This window comes from Artibeus jamaicensis, unplaced genomic scaffold (assembly GCF_021234435.1).
Source record: "Artibeus jamaicensis isolate MK-2021 breed Jamaican fruit bat unplaced genomic scaffold, CSHL_Jam_final contig_402, whole genome shotgun sequence".
Lineage (NCBI taxonomy): Eukaryota > Metazoa > Chordata > Mammalia > Chiroptera > Phyllostomidae > Artibeus > Artibeus jamaicensis.
This window is the reverse complement of record NW_026521818.1, coordinates 3,148,466-3,168,974: the sequence shown is the minus strand read 5'-3', so window position 1 is coordinate 3,168,974 and position 20,509 is coordinate 3,148,466. Positions and strand designations below refer to the sequence as shown.

Genomic DNA, 20,509 nt, shown 5'->3' with positions numbered 1-20,509 from the left:
TGAACTCACAACCCAGGCTTGTGCCCTGATTGGGAATCCAACTGGTGACCTTTTGCTTCACAGAAGGATGCCCAACAACTGAGCCACAGCACTCAGGCCTTATTATCCCTATTAATATATTATTACTATAATATTAACAATATTGATCTTACACTATTATTATAGATGAAATGGAAACAAAACCGGCTAACTTATTTTGTTTTCATTTTACTTTAGATGAATTTTTTAATCCTCCCGATTTGCCTGGTTGCCCAATATGTTTTTATACTGTCATAAATTAGGGAAAAAAAGATGGAGTTAGTCGTGCTTTATTGCAAACAGTTTGTAATTCTCCCTTTAAACTTGGTTGTCAATACTTGTCATTGGAAATATATAAAAATATCCATTAAGAATAGGATTTTAATAGAGTACTAAAAGTACTCTAAATTCTTTTATGATTTGGTTAGAGTGGTTTGCTGGTAAATGTGTAACAACTGGCTTTCAAAAACAAATAAGCAAATAGAAAGCTCTGATGTGTAATATTTGCCAGTTTCTGTGGTACAAATACTCCCACTATAGCTAATTTCAAGCTACCAATGTGATGTCACTGAATATAGTAATGTCACTGATTTGAAAAGAGGTACACATTATAGGTATCGTGAGTTGGTATAAGCCAACTCCAACATGCCACTATTAGTATATGTGCTTGTATGTTTAACATATATATATATATATATATATATACATTAAACAAAATGAGCAAGGTTTCCTCCATGGGTTAGTGTAGTAATGTAAAATAATCCACTGGCTCTTTACTGCAATACTCTTGGATGTCTGGGCTGTTTGTTAGGAACTCGGACTGAAAATAGCTTTCTCTTCTTCTGGTAGTTGGATTTGGAGATGAAAAGTACATAAAAAGAGTTCAATGAACCAGAGACGAAGAACAAATATATTTTTTATTATAACATAGTTCTTTTTATGCCTTAATATTAAGTAGAAAAGTTTTCTTTCAGTTGTGGTTTTCATGTTATAACCTAATCATATTGTTTATTGGGGAAACTTTAATAAAACAATAGAAAATACATTTCTACATTTAGCAAAAGTTTAATTTTGCTTTTCTCTCTCATAGGTTACTGATGAATTATTGGAAAAAATTGCATCAAGAAGTCAAAATATAATTGAAATCAACATTTCTGATTGTCGAAGTATGTCTGATACTGGTGTGTGTGTTCTAGCATTTAAATGTCCTGGACTTCTTAGGTACACAGCCTACAGGTGTAAACAGCTTTCTGACACTTCTATTATTGCGGTTGCCTCTCACTGCCCTTTACTTCAGAAAGTTCATGTGGGCAATCAGGACAAACTAACTGATGAAGGACTCAAACAGGTAAATTTTAACATCTATAAAGTGATTTAACTCATATTAACTAAACATGTTTTCTTGTAGCAACACTTTAAAAGATTGTTATGTAAAAAATAATGCCCAGACTAAACAAAGTCATGTTTTTCGTGTATCCATGACTATTTATTTGGTTTGGTGAGCTAGTGTGCCATTGTTAAAATTGATAAATTAACTTGTGTTTTACAGTGAGTGCCTGCACTTCTGTGACCAAACATTTAGTTAATTTATTCTGTTACTGAAATTTTGTACCAAATTTTGCTTTAGACAGTAATCCTATGCAGTTTGGATCAGCATGAAGTTTTAAAAATCAACTTTTAATTTCCCTTTTATGTTACTAAATAATGCGGTTACATGCTTTAAATACTTGTTTCAAGGCATAAATGAAAGTCAGAGTTAGTATAAAATGAAGAAAAAAGTGGTAATCATCCATATTTAGCACAATAATTGAATTAAAATAGTATCTCATGTATTTTATGTTTCATCCACTTCCTTTGGAAATGGTATTTAAGGTTTCTTGTCACAGAGTTGATTATTCATTCAATGAATATTGAGTGGATTATATGGGCCTGACCCTGGATTTGTGAATATTTTGAGTATTAGGTGATGTTCCTACTGTTATACTAGGTACTTTTTGTATTTTTACATTTAGCTCTTGAAATAACTTTGTGACACAATTGATCTTAAACTCATTTTGTGAAGGAAGAAATTAGGGCTTAGAGAGATTGATGAGTTTGCCTAGTATTTAGCAGATGGTTGAGTTGAGGGTTGAAGTCTGTATTCTCTAAAGCCACTATTGTCTGTCCATGTTTCCAGGCCAATAGACTGTACTCTTCCAGACCTGGAATAAAGGAGCCTGCTGCAGGGGGCAGAGGCCATGTATTTACCAGTTTGCCTACAGTATCCTCAGGCAACACTTATTGAAAGAAAAAATTAATTAATATCATTCAAGAACTTTGAATCCTTTCAGGATTAATGTTTAAATTTAAAATGGGAATGCAGTCTAAACTCTTCTGGTTTCAATAAAACCAGAGTGTCAGTAACGTCCTAGATTTAAATCTGATCTGAGAAGAAGTTAGAAATAAAATGAAGACCCCTACATTTAAAGGTTACATATGGATTAACTGAGAACTTTGAGACTAATTTGGTAAATCTTCCTTAGAATGTTACATATTTTGAAATTAACTTTTGATAGATTAAATATTTGCTTCAGATTTGCATGGTATCTGAATTATGAATTAGTTATATGTAATAATCTGGTAGAAGTTGTAAATCTAAATCTTTGAAATAATTTTTTAAAGTGACTGCATTACATTAAATAATTACATAGAAACCTCATTGCAGTGTAGAGAGTAATCATTTTTTATGCTTAAGACTGTCCTATAGCAGAGGTATCCCATTTTAGCGTCTTTCTTCTGATGAAGTGGTGTTGTGGTATAGTTGAAAGAGAATGCCGTTCTATAAATATAAAATAGAAATAAAAATTTTATTAAGCAATATGTGGCCTTATGGACCATACACATTGATATTTTCTACTCTATACTGCAGCATGGGCAAAAGTAGATTTATAGTTGCATTATGATATTCTTTTGAGCTAATAAAGTTGTAATAATCATAACCTGCATGATTATTTTCCATACAAACAACTGTAAACCTACTTTTGCCCACCCTTGTGTTAATGTTAAATAAATGTTGGCCTTGACCAACTTAGTGAAATAATTTCATGATCTAGTGATATGTGATGAGTTCTTCAGTGGGAGTGTATTATAGTTTTAGTGAGCTAACAACTTAAAAACATATAATAAAGTTTTAAAAGGCCTAGGATAAACTATTTGTAATTCATGAATTTCCTTGAGATTATTATTATCTTTTTATTTCTAAATATAGCAAATGATTCAATTGTTGTTTTTACAGATCAGGTTGCAGGGTATTTGGTTTTTTTCCTTCTCTGTTACTAAAAACTGACAAATGTTTTAGAATGAAATAGTATTTTTGATCATTTCTTTTAAGTGTATTCTCAGTATAATCACTATCATTTTGATTGACTTGAGCAAATACTATGTGAATTTGTTCTTTTGAGTTGTGTTTATAAAAGTAGTTATGTAAAGTATTTGTATTTGTAGTTTCAATGGACCTAAAATTTAATAATTTCATTCTACTTAACAATGTTTCTCAAACTTACTGTGAAGCACCTAACAGTCAGGCTGTTTTTGGATGAACACTGTGTTTTTTGTTTGTTTTTTTGTTTTTGTAAAATACCACCTTGAAATCTTAGTATTTTTATTTTCATAAAAGTAATAGCAAATAATTATATCAGTGGAATGTATTTCTATTATACTCATCTCATAAAATATAATAATGTATTATGGGAGGAAAAAGAGCTAGTTAAGAATAATAGGCTATTTCAGTTTTTCTAGAATTTTATTACTATCTGGACCTTGCCAGCAAATGAAATAAAGCAGTAGCCAAAATATTCAAAGAAATCTAAGAAATTGTATCTTTTATGTTAGTACTTTATGTGATTTATATTTTATTTTAGCAGTATGACACCTCAATCCAATTCATGGATCTCTGTAGAAATTTCTGAAAATAGTCACTATAGGCATCTTCTCAAATTATTAATAAAATGGTACAAAAATAAGTGTTGCTTTAGCAAATTCCAGTCTTGCTACATTATGAACTTTTAGGCCTTTAAAATAAATATTTAGAATGATATCAGCAAAATGGCAGAGTAGGCAGTTCCAAAGTTCCATTCCTCCACAGAAACATGAAGAAACAGGCAGAAACTGTTGGAACCAACTTTGAGAAAATAGTCAGTGTTTGACAGCAACCAAGCAAATGCTGAACCAAGAAAAGTCAATTAAAAAGTGACGGGAAGGCTTCGTGGCATTTTTTCCTTGTCAGTGCTCTCTACCTTCCCTGGCTTGGCAACAGCTCACATTCCCAGTGTGGGACCAAGGTCCCTGGTTCCAGAGGGAGAAAAGCGGACTTCATTTACAAATTACTGTATTTGTGTATTCTAACCAGCCTGGGAGCTTCCTGAAGAACTAGTTCAAGGCACTCAGATCTAGGGACTAGATTAAAATTAAAAACTTTTGTGCTCCAAAGGACATGCTTAATGGAGTGAGCAGAAAACCCACAAAATGGGAGAAAATAGTTGAAAATGATATGTATGATAAGGATTTAATACGCAGAAGGTGAAGAACTCCTGTAACTCACTCAACAAAAGCAAACTGAAAAAAACCACCAAAGTGGGTATGAAAAAACCACCAAAAACTCAGTTGAAACATAGGCAAAATGCTTGAATACACATCCAAAGAATATGTACAAATGGCTAATAAGTATCCTGTACTTATTTCTTCCTAGAGATGCTCAACATTATTAGTCATCAGAGAGCTGCAAATCAAAAACCACAATGAGATAACATTTCATATCTACTCTGATGCATATGAAAAAAATGAAAACAAAAACAAAAACCAGAGAATAAAGTATTTCTATGAATGTGAAGAAACTGGAACCTTTGTACATTGCTGGTGGGGATGTAAAGTGGTGCACCTGATTGGGAAAATAGTTTGGTGTTTCCTTTAAAGATTAAACATAGAACTATCATCTGAACCAACAATTCTTACACACACACACACACACACACACACACACATACACACGTTCACTAATTGCCATAGCAACATTATTCATAATAGCTGAAAGGTGGAAGCAACACAAGTGTCTATTAAGAGATGAATGAATACATAAAATGTTATATGTGCAATGAAATAGTATTGTTATATAATGGAATGAAATGCTATTACATGATGCCATGTGAATGAACCTTGAAAACATGCAAATTTAAGTAGACCAGACCCAAAGAACAAATACTGTATGATTCTACTTATATCAAATATGTAGCAGGGGCAAATTCATAGAGATAGAACATAGAGTTTTTCAGGGGCTGGGAGAAATGGGGAATGGTTATTTGGTACAGCATTTCTGTTTGGGATGAGGGAAAAGTTTTGGCAGTGGATAGTGAGTGGTGATGGTTGTATAACACCAACAATATAATGAATGGTTTTGCATTATATACCTAAATATGGTTCAAATGGCAAATTTTATATTATATATATTTTACCACAATAAAGGAAAATAACATCATACTGTTTTTTAGATCTCAATTTCTGTAAGATGAAGGAAACTGTCAGTCTTACCTAGTCTACCTTTACATGTTCCAGTGACATTCAGGTAGCTGGATAAAGGGCAGTTGTATAATCTTTATTGAGCATCTACCATTTATCAGGCACAGTTTACATATTCTAACTATATATTCTTATCTTTACTTTCTCTGTTGATTCACAATCACTCTGTGAGTTAGGTATTATTCCCTTTTTATAGATGAGAAAGCAATTACAGAGAAACTGTAAGTAATTTTCCCGAGGTAAAGTTGTAAGTTAATAGCGCTGTCAGTCATATCCGAGGATGACTGGAGTTCACTCAGTACCCTTAGCTCATTCCCTCCCCTTTTCAGATGACATGACACTCATTTTATCCCTGGAATGATAATTGATGTTTACAGTGAGACTGAGAAACTAGAAAAGCCTTCCTTATCAAAAATGTGTTATATTTAACTAGTTTAAGATTGTCTTAAGTATTCTCATTTTAAATTAGCATCACAGCAAAGGGAAATGAATGTTTTGGTTGCTTTTCATATGATAGGTATTGTATTGTGGGCTTTCATATTTATTTTCCAATTTACTCTTCATCACAACACTGATGTAGTATTTCAAGGTAAAAAATAGGATCTCTCAGAAGTTAAGTAACTTGCTTAAGTGTAATTCTGCTTGATCTCCAAAGCCTAGTTATCACACCTAGGATTTTAAGCTGGGTTGTCCAATGACTAGAGAAAATATTCTCCACATATAATTGTATAGAGAGCTTTCGTTTAATGTCAAGAAGGCTTTCTCTTTTTCTGGAAGATTTTTGCTATATGACTTTTTAAAATGCTTCTTCTTTAAAAAGCATTTAAAAAGATTTTATTTATTTCTAGACAGAGGAGAAGGGTGGGAGAAAGAGAAGGGGAGAAACATCAATGTGTGGTTGCCTCTCGTGCTACCCCCACCATGGACCCAGCCTGCAACCCAGGTGTGTGCCCCAACTGGGAATCATACCTGCTACCCTTTGGCTCACAGGCCAGAATTCAATTCACCGAGTTATACCAGCAGGGGCTAAAAGCATTTTTTAATTGTATATTTTTCATTACCATTTATCACCCTTATATCCTCTTCCACCTTCACCTACCCACACTTCCTCATAATCACCACACTGTTACAGCACTTTAAAAATATTCCCTTCACATAAATCCTAATGAATAGTGTCCCAATAGCTTCCTTCTTTACCCATTAATAATAACAATGATATATAACATTTACTAAGTACTTCTATATGCCTTGTGGTTTGCTAATAATCAATTCTACTTGCATTGTTTTTAAAAAAATTTTTTTGTCCTCACCCAAGGACATTTTTTCATTGCTTTTAGAAAGAAAGGAAGGGAGAGAGAGAGAGAGAGAAACATTGACGTGAGAGAGAAACATCAATCAGTTGTCTTCTCATATGTGCCCTGACTAGGGATTGAACCTGCAACCTGCGTATGTGCCCTGACCAGAAATCAAATCCATGACCTATTGGTCCACAGGATGACTCTCCAACCAACTGAGCCACACTGGCCTGTGGCCAGTGGTTTTAATATTCTCAACAATCCAATGAGGCATAAGTAGATATTGTTATAATTCAGTGTAAGTCTTCTCATGTGAATGGCCTGAGAATGGAAGTCAGTTAGTTAATTGAAATTAACTTAAATTATAGAATCACAGAAATCAATATGTGCTGTAAACATTTTAATTAAAAAACTATGTAAATGTAGATTCATTAATGAGCCTTTTGATACAAGGGCAAGGCCATTTTTTGGATTAAGAGATGGTTAGAGTTTTGACTTTACTATTGTGCTTAAACTATCACCGTGAGGTGGCATTCATGATTTTCTGTTGGTTTTCATTGGAGGGGAACAGGCACATAAAACTATTATGAAGCAGGAAGAGTGCAGCAGCCCATAGAATATGATTTTCCCAGTATTTTATAATTTTATGGTTGTCTTATCCAAAATGAATTCCATAATAATTTTTTATTAGGTTGCTTTCATTGAATGCAAAATATTAAACCTACTAGACTTATAGCAAGACCTTTCTTTTTCCTTTCATTCAAGTCAATTTATTTAATATTTATTTACTAAAAATAAAACTGATTACATTTATTTAATTCCTATGGGTTGCATTCTGTCTTCTGATTAGACAACAAACTTTTCTGTGCCAGGCAGAGAGCTGCATATGACCCAGATGGAGAACCTCTGCTGAATCTGTAAGTTTGCCCGACAACTTACAAATGCCCGAGTAAGTGTTTGCTTACTACTTGCCTGAGAAAGTGTTTGCTTTCTCCCAGTTTCCATGTCGGGATTCCATGTATCTGCCCCTAGGTACATGGGTTATTTTGCCATACTACCCTACCTCCTTAAACAAACCAGATCTTTCCCCAACCATGACCATTGAGCCAAAGTGGAAGGCAGTCTGATCATTTATACTGATATTCCTCTAAAATGTGATTATCAAATTAGGGGCGTGAATTATTAGGTCATGACTAATCATTCATCACTGAGTATATTTTAGAGAAAAATAGAAAGAAATACAAAATACATAAGGGCAAATTAAATATCCTCCTATCGAATTTCAACTTGTAGCCTGAATCACTTCTTCACCTCTTTTCTTTTTTTTAAATTTTCTGATTGTATTTATTTATACTTAGAGGGGAAGGGAAGGAGAGAGGGAGAGAAATATAAATGTGTGGTCACCTCTCATGAGACCCCCACTGGGGAACTGGCCTGCAACCCACACATGTGCCCTGACCAGGCACTGAACCAACGACCATTTGGTTTGCAGCCTGCACACAATCCACTGAGCTATACCAGCCAGGGCCTAATCCTTCTTTTCTTATTATGCAAAAACAACTTTTTTACTTTCTTAGATGAAGTTTCCAATGTCCACAAATCTCTTTCTCTGCTTTAGGGTTTCTGATGGCTCTGGGATCACCAACCTATAACTATTTACTTACACTTACTAGAGAAAAGGCATTCTATATTGTTGCATCTCTGAATAGACTGACATTTAAACTGGCCAGCTGGACTTCCCAAGGAAATCCGGCTTTAGACTTGCAGAAGTGACCTTCCCTTTCTATTCTTTTTTTTCTGCTTAGACAAGGAAAGAGCAAGAAGACAATAGTAAGTCCTGACAAATACTAATATATCCAACAGGGCAAAAACTTCTCCCAATAGTCAGGGGACCTGTCACTCACTCAGGCTGACTTCCTCCCCTCCCTGCCTCTTGGGGTACCCTAGTGTGGTATTTATTGAGGAGGCAGTTTGCACAGACTTCTCCAGGCCAGCACTATCTGACAGAAATATCGTCGGTCACATGTTATATAAAACTTGATTGTAGCCACATGAAAAAAGTAAAGATCAGATTTCTGGCCAAGACAGAGGCATAGGTAGATACACTGTGCCTCCTTGCACAACCAAAAGGACAGCAACAAATTTAAAAACAAAAAACCACAACTGCCAGAAAATTGAACTGTATGAAAGTCTGACAACCAAGGAGTTAAAGAAGAAACACTCATCGAGACTGGTAGGTTGGGTGGAGACAGACAACAGGGAGGAAAGGACTCGAAGCAAAGTGGCAACTGGTGGACCGGGCCATTCTACATTTGTGTACAGATAAACCAGGAGGAACAACTGGTCAGTGAGACAGACCATTCAACCCAAGGTTCCAGCACGGGGAAATAAAGCCTCAAAACCTCTGAATAAAAAAAAACCTGTGGGGGTTGTAGTGGTCAGAGAAACTCCCAGCCTCACAGGAGAGTTTGTTGGAGAGACCCTCAGAGTCCTAGAAGGTATTGTATACCTTCTAGGGATTTGTAATCCACCCACCCAGGAGTCAGCACCAGAAGGGCCTAGTTTGCCTGTGGGTGGTGGAAGAAGTGACTGAAAGCCGGCTGAGAGCTGAGCAAGTGGCATTGTTCCCTCTTGGACCCCTCCCCCACATATAGCATCATGATACAGTGACATGGGTTGCCATGCCCTGGCAAATACCTAAGGCTCTGCCCCTTATTATGTAACAGGTGCACAGAGACCAAAAAAAAAAAAAAAAGGTCCAAATGAAAGAACAGAGCAGAGCTCTGGAGAAAATACAACTAAGCAATGAAGAGATAGGCAACCGATCAGATGCAGAGTTCAAAACACTGATAATCAGGATGCTCACAGAAATGGTGGAGAGTGGTTGCAAAATAGAGGAAAAAGTGAAGGTTATGAAAAGTTAAATAAAGGAAAATGGAACCAACAGTGACAGAAGAAATTGGGACTCAAATCAATGGTTTGGACCAAAAGGAAGTAGTAAACATTTAACCGGAACAGAATGAAAAAAGAATAATTAAAAAAAAAAAAAAAGGAGAGGCTTAGAAATCTCTGGGACAGCTTTAAACATTCCAATGTCTGACTCATAGGGGTGCCAGAAGGAGAAATTGAAAACATAATGAAGGAGAACTTCCCTAATCTGGCAAAGGAAACAGACTTCCAGGAAATCCAGGAAGCTCAGAAAGTCCCAAAGAAGTTAGACCCAAGGAAGCACACACCAAGGCACATCATAATTACATTACCCAAGATTAAAGATAAGGAGAGAATCTTAAAAGCAGCAAGAGAAAAGAAGGCAGTTACCTACAAAGAAGTGTTCATAAAACTATCAGCTGATTTCTCAAAAGAAACTTTACAGACAAGAAGGGCCTGGAAAATATTCAAAGTCATGAAAAGCAAAAACCTACATCCAAGATAACTTTACCGAGCAAACCTTTCATTTAGAATGGAAGGGCAGATAAAGTGCTTCCCAGATAAGTTCAAGTTAAAGGAGTTCATCATCACCAAGCCCTTATTATATGAAATGTTAAAGGGACTTATCTCAGAAAAAGAAGATGATCAAAACTGTGAACAGTAAACTGGCAACAAACTCACAACTATCAACAACTGAACCTAAAGAAAAAAACAAAAACAAACTAAGCAAACAACTAGGACAGGAATAGAATCACAGAACTGGAGATCACATGGAGGGTTATCAGTGGGGAAAGGAGAGAATGGGGGAAAAGGTACAGGTAATAAGAAGCATAAATGGTAGGTCCAAAATAGACAGGGGGAGGTTAAGAGTAGTAAAGGAAATGGAGAAGCCAAAGAAGTATAGGTACAACTCATGGACATGAACTAAGAGGGGAGGGTAATGCTGGAGGGAGGTGGGGGTGCAGGGTGGAGGACAATAAAGGGGAGAAAAAGAAGGGACAGTTTTAATAGTGTAATTAATAAAATATATTAAAAATATTCTTAAAAAATAAAGGTCAACAGATAAATTGATTTTAATACTATATATAATATAATATGTTCAAAATAAGATATTATATTTCAATTTATAATCAGTATAAAAATACTAATGAGCTATTTTAGATACTCCTCTTCTTACTGAGCATAATTTACATTTACAACATACCAAATTTAGATTTTCTTTTTTATGGGGAAGAGTTGAAGTGTATGATTTTTTTCCTTTTAAATATACTTTGTTTTATAGTTTATTAGTTTTCTTTTTATTTTAAATACATTTTATTGATTATGCTATTACATTTGTCCCAGTCTTCCCCCTTTGTATCCACCCCTTGGTACATCCTATTCCCTTCATTGATCCTCCTCTTGGTTCATGTCCATGGGTCATGCATATAAGTTCTTTGGCTTCTCCATTTCCTGTACTGTTTTTAGCATACCCCCTGTCCATTTTGTCCCTACCAATTTGTAATGATTAATCCTTGTATCTTTTTCCTCAATCTCCCCCTTTCCCCTCCCAAATGATAACCCTCCAAATGATCTCTATGTATATGGTTCTGTTTCTGTTCTGCTTCTTTGCTTAGTTGCTTTTGTTTTTAGATTCACTTGATGATAGTTGTGACTTTATTGCCATTTTAATATTCATGATTTTGATCTTTTTTTCTTATATCATTCCCTTTAACATTTCATATAATAGTGGCTTGGTGCTGATGAACTTCTTTAGTTTTACCTTGTGTGGGAAGCACTTTATCTGCCCTTCAATTCTAAATGATAGCTTTGCTGGATAGATTAATCTAGGTTGTAGATCCTTGCTTTTCATCACTTTGAATGCTTCTTGATAGTCCCTTCTAATCTGCACAGTGTCTTTTGAGAAATCAGCTGATAGTCTTATGGGAACTCCTTTGTAGGTAACTGCCTGCTTTTCTCTTGCTGCTTTTCAGATTCTTTATCTCTAACATTTGTCTTTTTAATTATGGTGTGTCTTTGTGTGGTCCTCTTTGGGTCCAACCTGTTTGGGGCTGTCTGCGTTTACTGATATGTCTGTTTCCTTCACCAAATTAGGAAAGTTTTCTTTCATTGTTTTTTCAAATGCACTTTGAATTTTTGCTCTTTCTCTTCTTTTGGCACTCCAATGATTCAAATATTGGTGAATTTGGAGATGTCTCAGTGGCTTATACTAACCTCGTTTTTTTTGAATTCTTGTTTCTTGTTGTTCTCATTCAATGTTTTTTTTCTTCCTTGTTGGTTCCTTATACATTTTTCTTTAAATGTTAATGTAGCCTTCATTTCTGCTTGTGTACTTCTATGCTTTTGCAGTACCCAATGATTTTGAGCATCCTGATAGCCAGTGTTTTGAACTCTGAATCTGATCGGTTATTTATCTTCATTTCATTTAGTTCTTTCCTGGAGTTCTGTTCTTTGATTTGGGCCATATTTCTTTGTCTCCTCATTTTGGCAGCCTCCCTGTGTTTGTTTCTATGTATTAGGTAGAGATGCTTTGACTCCATGTCTTAGTAGCGTGGTCTGGTGTAGAAAGGGCACCTGTAAATTCTGTTGGGTGGAGCCTCAGGTAATAGCCAGGGCTAGGCAGCCTGTTTCACCACTTGTTGCTCTGTGTAGGGGAGGGCTCAGAGAAGTGAGAATGCTGCTGCTTGGCTTCTTGAAATTGCCCAGGAGGAAGCTTTCTCCCAGCACTTGCCCTGTTTCCAGTTACCTTACTTTCTCCCCTTCTCCCTGTATACTACTTGTGCTCTTCCAGCTATTTGCCTTGGTGCTGAATCCTAGAGGGTGTGGATTCACCATGAGTGCATGAGTCCTAAGTTGGTTGTGGGCCCTTTAAGAGGAGTCTCTTGGGAATCCCACAGCTTCTTCTGCCAACTCATACTGCCAGAAGTTATGGGATTTATTTTCTTGGTGCTAGAACCCTGGGCTATATGGTCTGGTTTGGGGCTAGTATCCTTTGCTCCTGAGGTATACCTCCCAGTTTTTATCTACCACACATGAATGTGGGACAGCCTGTTCTGCAACCTCTCCACGCCTCTCTGCTCCTCCTGGATGAATGTGGCTTTAAATCCTTGGTTGTCAGACTTTCATATAGCTACATTTTCCCACAAATCTGGGCAATATTTGTTATGAAGCTTAGTTGTCATTTTTGCTATAGGTGTGTGCAGAGGTGAAGTATGTTTATCTATGCCTCCATTTTAACCCAGTTTATTTAATATTTAATGTAATTATGTTATAATTACAGCTAGGAAAAAACCAGGTTTGAGGATTAACATCACTGTTATTTGGCAGTTTTTATGCCCTCAAGTTTTTTTTGACATTTACTGTTTTAATATGTCAATTTTTTTTGTAAAATATACATAAAATTTGTCATTTTAGCCATTTTAAGTGTATAATTCACTGACATTAAGTACATTAATAATGTTGTATAACCATTGCCAATATCTATTTCTAGAACTATCATCAGTTCAAACAGTAACTACATATCTATCAAGGAATTATTTCCTATTTCCCTGGCCTTTTTCCTCCACTCTCTAGTAATTTGTATTCTAATTTCTGTCTCTGTGAATTCTAGGACTGTTATGCATACCCCATGTAAGTGGAATCATACAATATTAATTCTTTTGCATCTGCCTCATTTCACTTAACATAATGTCTTAAGGTTTATCTGTGTTGTAGCATATATCAATGTTTCATTATTTCTTATGGCTTAATAATATTCTGTTTTCTATATAAACCATATATTTTTTTCCTATTCATTTGTTAATGGAGACTTGATGGCTTCCTATATTTTTAAAGTTACATTACAAAAGTTTTAATCACAGTATTTTTTTGTTGAAACTTTAGTAATAAGTAACAAAGGTTTTTGTGTATTGGTGCCAAAATAGTATTTTTTACTGGTTTCCTAAAAAAGTTAAATACCTTTTCAGTGTATAACAGATTCATCAAATGAATATTCTGTGTATGTTGGGAATTTTCATTTAATCTGATTTTAAATTATATGCCATGCCAGTACAATATAAAAATAGTATTGGCACATATTTTGGGAGCTTATGTAGCATATTTTCATTGTATTGAATGGAATTACCTTTAAACAAGGAAAAGTCGAACAATATAAGTCTAGGAAAAAGATTCAAATTTGAGTCCTTAAAGTGGGTTAGGTTAGTGGCAGTTTGAAAAATTTGCTTTGCTTCCTTTCATATCTCATAGTCTATACTACTCTACTACACAAGATGAAATGAATGTCAAATTATACAACTCTTGTATAATTTTTACAAACATGAACAATTAACGTGTGAATTTACGAGAAGATACGGGTTGGATTTCATTCACTGTCTTTTTTGCCTGTCTGTAGTAGTTACAGTGGTGACAGATTGGGAATGGAAGGTGAGAGGAACAGCTTTCTTCTTCTGTTGAAGGTGGCATACCTGCTGTTTTAAAAATCTTTTCGTAGTATTGGTTTTGAGCAGCTTTCCTGTGACACTGGAAGACCAATTCTTGTTTTTATCCCAGTGGGTCCCATGTTGTAATTTCAGTTGTCTAGCATTTTTGTTGATTAAAGTTTACTCTTCTTAAGGAATTTGTTTTATTATAAAAGAAGCCCAGTAACAGCAGATGGTTTCTTAAAACAGATTCTCTTTTGTAAATTCTCAAGGGTATTGTGAAAAACCTTAATTAAAATTTGAGGTGCTGGGAAAATCACCTCCCAGTATTTTATAGAAACATTTGAAAAATACCTTTGGATTTTTAAATTAAATTTGTGAATAATCTTGAGTAATTATTGTAAAGAAAAAAATGAATCAAGGATATTTTCTATTTATTTACTCTAGTTTATTTAGAGTTTAATTACTGCTAAAATGAAACATGGCTTATTGTGGATGAACTGGTTTCTTTTATAAAGATTTTATTTATTTATTTTTAGAGAGAGGGGAAGGCAGGGAGAAAGAGAAGGAGAAAAAACATCATCGTCAATCAGTTGCTTCTCTTATGCTCCTAGATGGGGACCTGGCTCGCAACCCAGGCATGTGCCCTGACTGGGAATTGAACCAGAGACTTTTCAGTTTGCAGTCCAGCAGTGTGTCCAATGAGCCACACCAGCCAGGGTTGGACTGGCTTTTTTTAAGTGAAGTGGCTACTGACACCCTTTTCATTAAACACTTTTCTCAGGATTGACTAGTGAGTACCTTTGACACATTGTTCTTCTTGAGTTAGTGGAGGGTTTCTATTATCAGTCATCTGACTTGTACTTTTCCTAGGGAACCAGGCTAATATTGATAAAAATTTAGAACATCTTAAATGACATAGTAGGGTTCTATGTTTTAGGTTACCCATTTACTTGGGTGAAGAAGGAGAGTAAGGATTGTAGGGTACGAGGTATAAGTAGGAATGAAGTATAGGCTGGGTGTGAATGGAGAGATGGTGTTGGAGCTGAAATTCCACATGGTTGATAACCTTCACTACCTAGAAGGGCCCCAAGGTCAGCTCTTTCCCAGTACCTAACCAAGGTGAGTGGAGATACATATCTAATCAACATCATCCAGATAGATATTATTACCTGATGATTATGTAACATTTGTTCTTTGGTAGGATAGAAAGTATTCTGGAGGTAATTTTGAGGTGTTTGTAGATTCTTTAGGTACTGATGTTTTGCTAGGATAAAATGAGGGTGAATTATTTATTTTATACAGGAGGAGATCAGTTACAGTTGGGAGTTTCCCACCCTTGTACTGGTTCCTGCCGAGGGGGGCTTGCTCTAGCTCCTTTCTGTTCTAGCAAGTTGTGATTCTGTGTATTCACTGTTTTGTCTCCAGTTTGGGGGCAGTGGTGTTCCCTGTAACCTTATTTTCTGATGGGTATAAGAAGAGATGTTGATTTTTCAGTATGTTTATCTTTTTATTTATTGTTAGGATGGAGTGGTAGCTTATCCTGAAATTCAGATGTTGATTTCTTTTTTTTAAAAAATATTTTATTTATTTATTTTTAGAGGGTGAGGGAGAGAAACGTCAGTGTGTGGTTGCTTCTTGTGCACCCCCCACCAGGAAACTGATCTGTAACCCAGGCATGTGCCTTGACTGGGAATTGAACCAGCAACCCTTTGGTTCACAGGCTGGCACTCAATCCACTGAGCCACACGAACCAGGGCTGATTGCTTTTTTAAAGGCATTGCAGTTACAGGATGATCATCTTGATCTTGCTTATACTCAGTTTTATGCTTTAATATGCTTTAATTGAAAAGCCCAAGGTCTTACCCAAACTCCTTTAACGTAGATGGTTTACACAAGCCCTTTGTCTAGGGCCTGGTTCTTATCCTGTAGTATCACCTGTTTGGTTTTCTCAGCTGTACGCCAAGGCGCTTAATCAAGATTTGCCCATTTTGGCCCTGACCAGTGTGACTTGGTTGGGCATTGTCCCACAGAGTGAAACGTCGCTGGTTTGATTCCTGGTTAGGGCACATGCCTGGGTTGTGGGTTTGGTGCCCAGTTGGGGCATGTATGAGAGGCAATTGATCAGTTTCTTTCTTAAATCAATGCTTCTTTCCCTTCCCCTCTCTCTAAAACTAAATAAATAAAATCTTTAAAAAAAGATCTTTCTATTTTGGCAGGGTCAGACCTACAATGTCTTTAATACTCCCTTCCTGAGTAGAGAATGCTATATTTAGAAGTTATACTGCTACTACCACCACCACCACTGCTACTGCTGTTTTTTAGACAACTAATAGTGTTAAATTCAGGGCATGTTGACAGGGATATTCATATAAGGCTTGGTTGGTGTCCTATGAATATTTTTTTTGTGGCTGATAGACATATAGTTGCATCATTGAGAGATTTGAACATCAGCAAAATTGGGAAATATACTGGGTGTAATGATTGACTGTAGTGCCTGGATAGTCTGGAACATTAGCACATTTGTGGTTGGGACAGTGGTGATTAGTGCAGATAGGCACTGATGCATGTGCAGTCTTGCCTATTATGTCTCATGAAGACATCTAAAACAACATCAGTTTCTGCAGTGATACTAAATGATAGTAATTATAATTATAAATGACATAATTTTCCTTAGTAAGTTGCTTGGGTTCCCATGCTGCTGGTGTATATGGAGGCCAGCCACGTGGTTCTTTTCTGTGTATAGCTACTCTTGTGGCCCCTACTTCTGTGGAAAGTTGTCTGTAGATAAAGCCACGAAAACCACTTGCTAAGGTCAAAACATGATGTAATCTGCTTAAATCTGTCTCCCAGGCTGTAGCAGTATGACTTGACCTGTCTCAACATTAGATTCTACCAAGCTCTCTTCACACACTGATGACCCTACAGAATATCTTATTCATGCCTTTTATATAGCTTCTATTTTTAAAAACATTTTATTTATTTATTTTTAGAGAGAGGGGAAGGGAGGAAGAAGAACATCAGTGCATGAGAGATACATGGATCTGTTGCCTCTCGCATGCTCCCAACTGGGGACCTGGTCTGAAACCCAGGCATCTGCCCTGAGCCGGTATCAAACTGGCAACCTTTTGGTTTGAAGGCTGGTACTCACTCCACTGAGCCACACCAGCCAGTGCTGGATCCAGTTCTATTTCTCAATGAACCTTCATGGTGCCTTAAGTATTAAGGTCTCTTTATTGCCTAGGATCTGATCAAATTGACAAATAAGATACAGGAATAGTGACAGAGGAAAAGAATCAACTTTATTACTTAGAAAGGATACATTAGAAAATGTTCTTAGTAATAGAGTTAAGTGAGTTTGCTGACTCAGTGCTAGAGTTTGGCTATCTGACTCTCTTATCATCAGGTAGGCCAGCCCTGTAGAGGAGCTTGCCCATGTAGAAGTGGAGATTGCTTGCTTCCTGTGGGCAGTTTGTTCCCAAGATGAAGAAGAGTAGAAATTATCCAAACATGTACAGTTTATTAAACATAAACTAACCAGTGAAGAGACCAGGAATTAGATTAATCAAACTTCCTCCAGAAGAAGGAAGTAGGAGAGAAGAAGCATTTTCCTTCCATGTCTGCATTTTCTTGATTTATTCATTTTAGAACATCTGTACTGATTCCTTGCTTGGAAGCTGAGCATTTATCCTCTTTCCCTGTCTCCTTTCCTCTCATCTTCCAAACATAATTCTATTATAATTTTGGTTAAACAAGTATTCAGTGTTTACATTTTACAATTATGTAGCTATCTTTTTCTCTGTAGAATTTTGTTTTTATTGAAATTAGCAAGTGTCCCTCCCGTTCAGTTTATTTTTATTTTTTGTCCTGTTTTTTATTAACCCAAATACAATGACTTGTCCTTTCATTTTTTTTTTTGAAGCAATAGGTCAGACAGCTTTTGCCAAAATAATGTTTGTCCCAGTGGCTGGTATAGTAATTTCAGCACCACATTCTATCTGAAGGCGCTCCTGATGAAGGCAACTGATTTTGCCATTATTCACTTTGTAGTATTTCAGAACAGTCAGCTTAACCTTTTTTGTATACTTATTCTTCTGGGGAGTGGTGTGACACTTCTTCCTTATCTTAGCACCACGATGGCATCTCAGCACAGGATGAAGAGGGGATGCCTTTTCGTCTTGTTGTAGTCAGACAAAGTACGTCTATCTGCCAGTTGCTTGTCAGCAAAGATCAGTCTTTGCTGATCCGGATGAATTCCTTCCTTACCCTGGATCTTGGCCTTTACATTTCATATTGTATCTGAGGTTCCAACCTCAAGAGGGATGGTCTTCCCCATAAAGATTTTCATGAAAATCTGCATCTTGGCCATGATTCCATCACAGATAGCAGATTGGAAAAAGCCTGTTTAATTTTTGTAGTTTTAACACTAAAGGAGCCAAAGCTTTTCCTCAGTTGTATTGGTATATCTATATGTAGATGCTTCATCAAAATTTATCTTCTTAAAGCAGAGCTTCCTGGCATAGTCTGAAGGCTGCATGATAGACTTCTTGTATATAAATACCCTTATATTAGTGGTCATTTTAGTATCTCAACCTTCACCATTATCCTTAAGACATTCCTCATCTTGCTACTTTATTAGACATATTATTCAAATGTCATGTCTTCTTTCTCTTGGCTTATTGTCATGTTTTGTTCAGCACAGACTCTAATAGTTTCTTGACAAAGAATGTATGAGAGGTAAATCTTTAAGAAGTTGCATGTCTGAAATCTCTCCTTTCTGCCCTCACATTTAATTCATAGTCTGAATACTGAGTATAGAATTCCAGGTGTGAAATAATTTTTCTTTAGAATTTGATAGCATTGACGTATTGTTTTCTTTCAGTTTTGTTGTTAAATTTGATGCCTTTAAAAAATTTAAAAAAATTCTTTGTATGAAGTCTATTTCTTTCTGAAAGTCTGTAGAATCTTTTTTATACTTATAGTTCTGAAATTTTTTGATGGTTTGCCTTGCCATGGGTCTATTTTTGTCCTTTGTGCTGAACACATGAGTCAGACCTTTCAGTCTGGATGTCTGTAGTCTTTCATCCTGGAACATTTTATAGAATTAATTTTTTGAATCTTCCATATTCATTGTATAAGCTTTCACATTATGCCCACCTTTTCAGCACTGTGCTTTTGCTCTCAGGTATCCCAGTCCGAAGACCCAGTGTTTTTCTCTACCCAGTGAACTGCAGGGTTTTACTATGGTGGAAGATTGGCAAGGTCAGTCTGTGCAGTAATGGGAGGTGATCTGAATACTTAACAACCCTAAAGCAGACTTTCAAGAATCCTGTGGTTTTAGAACCAACCTCTCCCTCACAGCCAGACACTTGTGAGCCTATTGGCAGTTCTGTAGGGATTATCAAGTTGCTTCTGTGCCTCTCTCCTAATTGGCTTTGGATCCAGCTTTCTCAGGTTTAAGTAATGTGCAATCGTACATTTGTTCTAGACGTACACGTACCTTTTAATGCATTATAAGATCTGGTAGTGGATCTAAGGAACATGATGAATACTGATGAATAAAAATGGTATTTCATTGTATTTGCAACGCAGTAATAGTATATGAAATTGTCTTTGGTTTCTGTTGTTTACCAAGTCCCGTGTACTGCTAACTACTGTTTTTTCCCCTTACGTAAATAGGTGACAGGCTAAAGTTGATTTAGAGAGGATAGTATGAAAATAAAGGAGTCCTTTTTTTTTCTCATTCACTCTGAATTCTACCTGTGTACCCCATTTAGAACTCCTGAATTAACTGGAACATTATGAGACCATAATCATGGTCTCCTATATCTGTCCACATTTTTCAAAGTGGCTTCCAGGGTGTGCAACCTGATCAACCTTTCATTCATTTAGCAAATATGTACTAAGTATCAACTAAGTGTAGGACACCGGCTGGCATCAGGGATATATTAGTTAACAAAACAAACTTTTATCTTCATGGAGTTTCTATATCTAGTGGAATAGATAATTGGTTATAGTGTAGCCTATGTTAAAATACATAGTTTATATATACCACCATCCCTAGAAACTAACTAAAATCACTTACCTTTCTGAGAATATCAGTACTTGAAACAGAATTTGAAAGGTTTTATTATAAAAGCAATATTTATTTTTAAAATTAGGTTATTGTTGTTCATTTACAGTTATCTGCATTTTCCCCCCACCACTCCCTGCAACCGCAGCCAAACTCACTTCCCTCCCTTGCTTCCACCCTCCCCCTTGGTTTTGTCCATGTGTCCTTTATAGTAGTTCCTGAAAGCC

The 20,509-nt window shown here is 36.0% G+C and overlaps 1 protein-coding gene and 1 pseudogene across 1 annotated transcript in view; one reads left to right on the top strand and one right to left on the bottom strand.

Moving 5' to 3' along the window:
* The window catches only part of FBXL17 (F-box and leucine rich repeat protein 17), a 493,730-nt gene that overhangs the window by 17,778 nt on the left and 455,443 nt on the right, over positions 1 to 20,509 (top strand). Inside the window, exon 3 of the mRNA XM_037138619.2 lies at positions 1,109 to 1,366. Within this exon, the coding sequence (XP_036994514.2) occupies positions 1,109 to 1,366 (258 nt within the window). The remainder of the gene's footprint in view (positions 1 to 1,108; positions 1,367 to 20,509) is intronic.
* Positions 18,065 to 18,569, bottom strand: LOC119044328 (ubiquitin-40S ribosomal protein S27a-like; annotated as a pseudogene).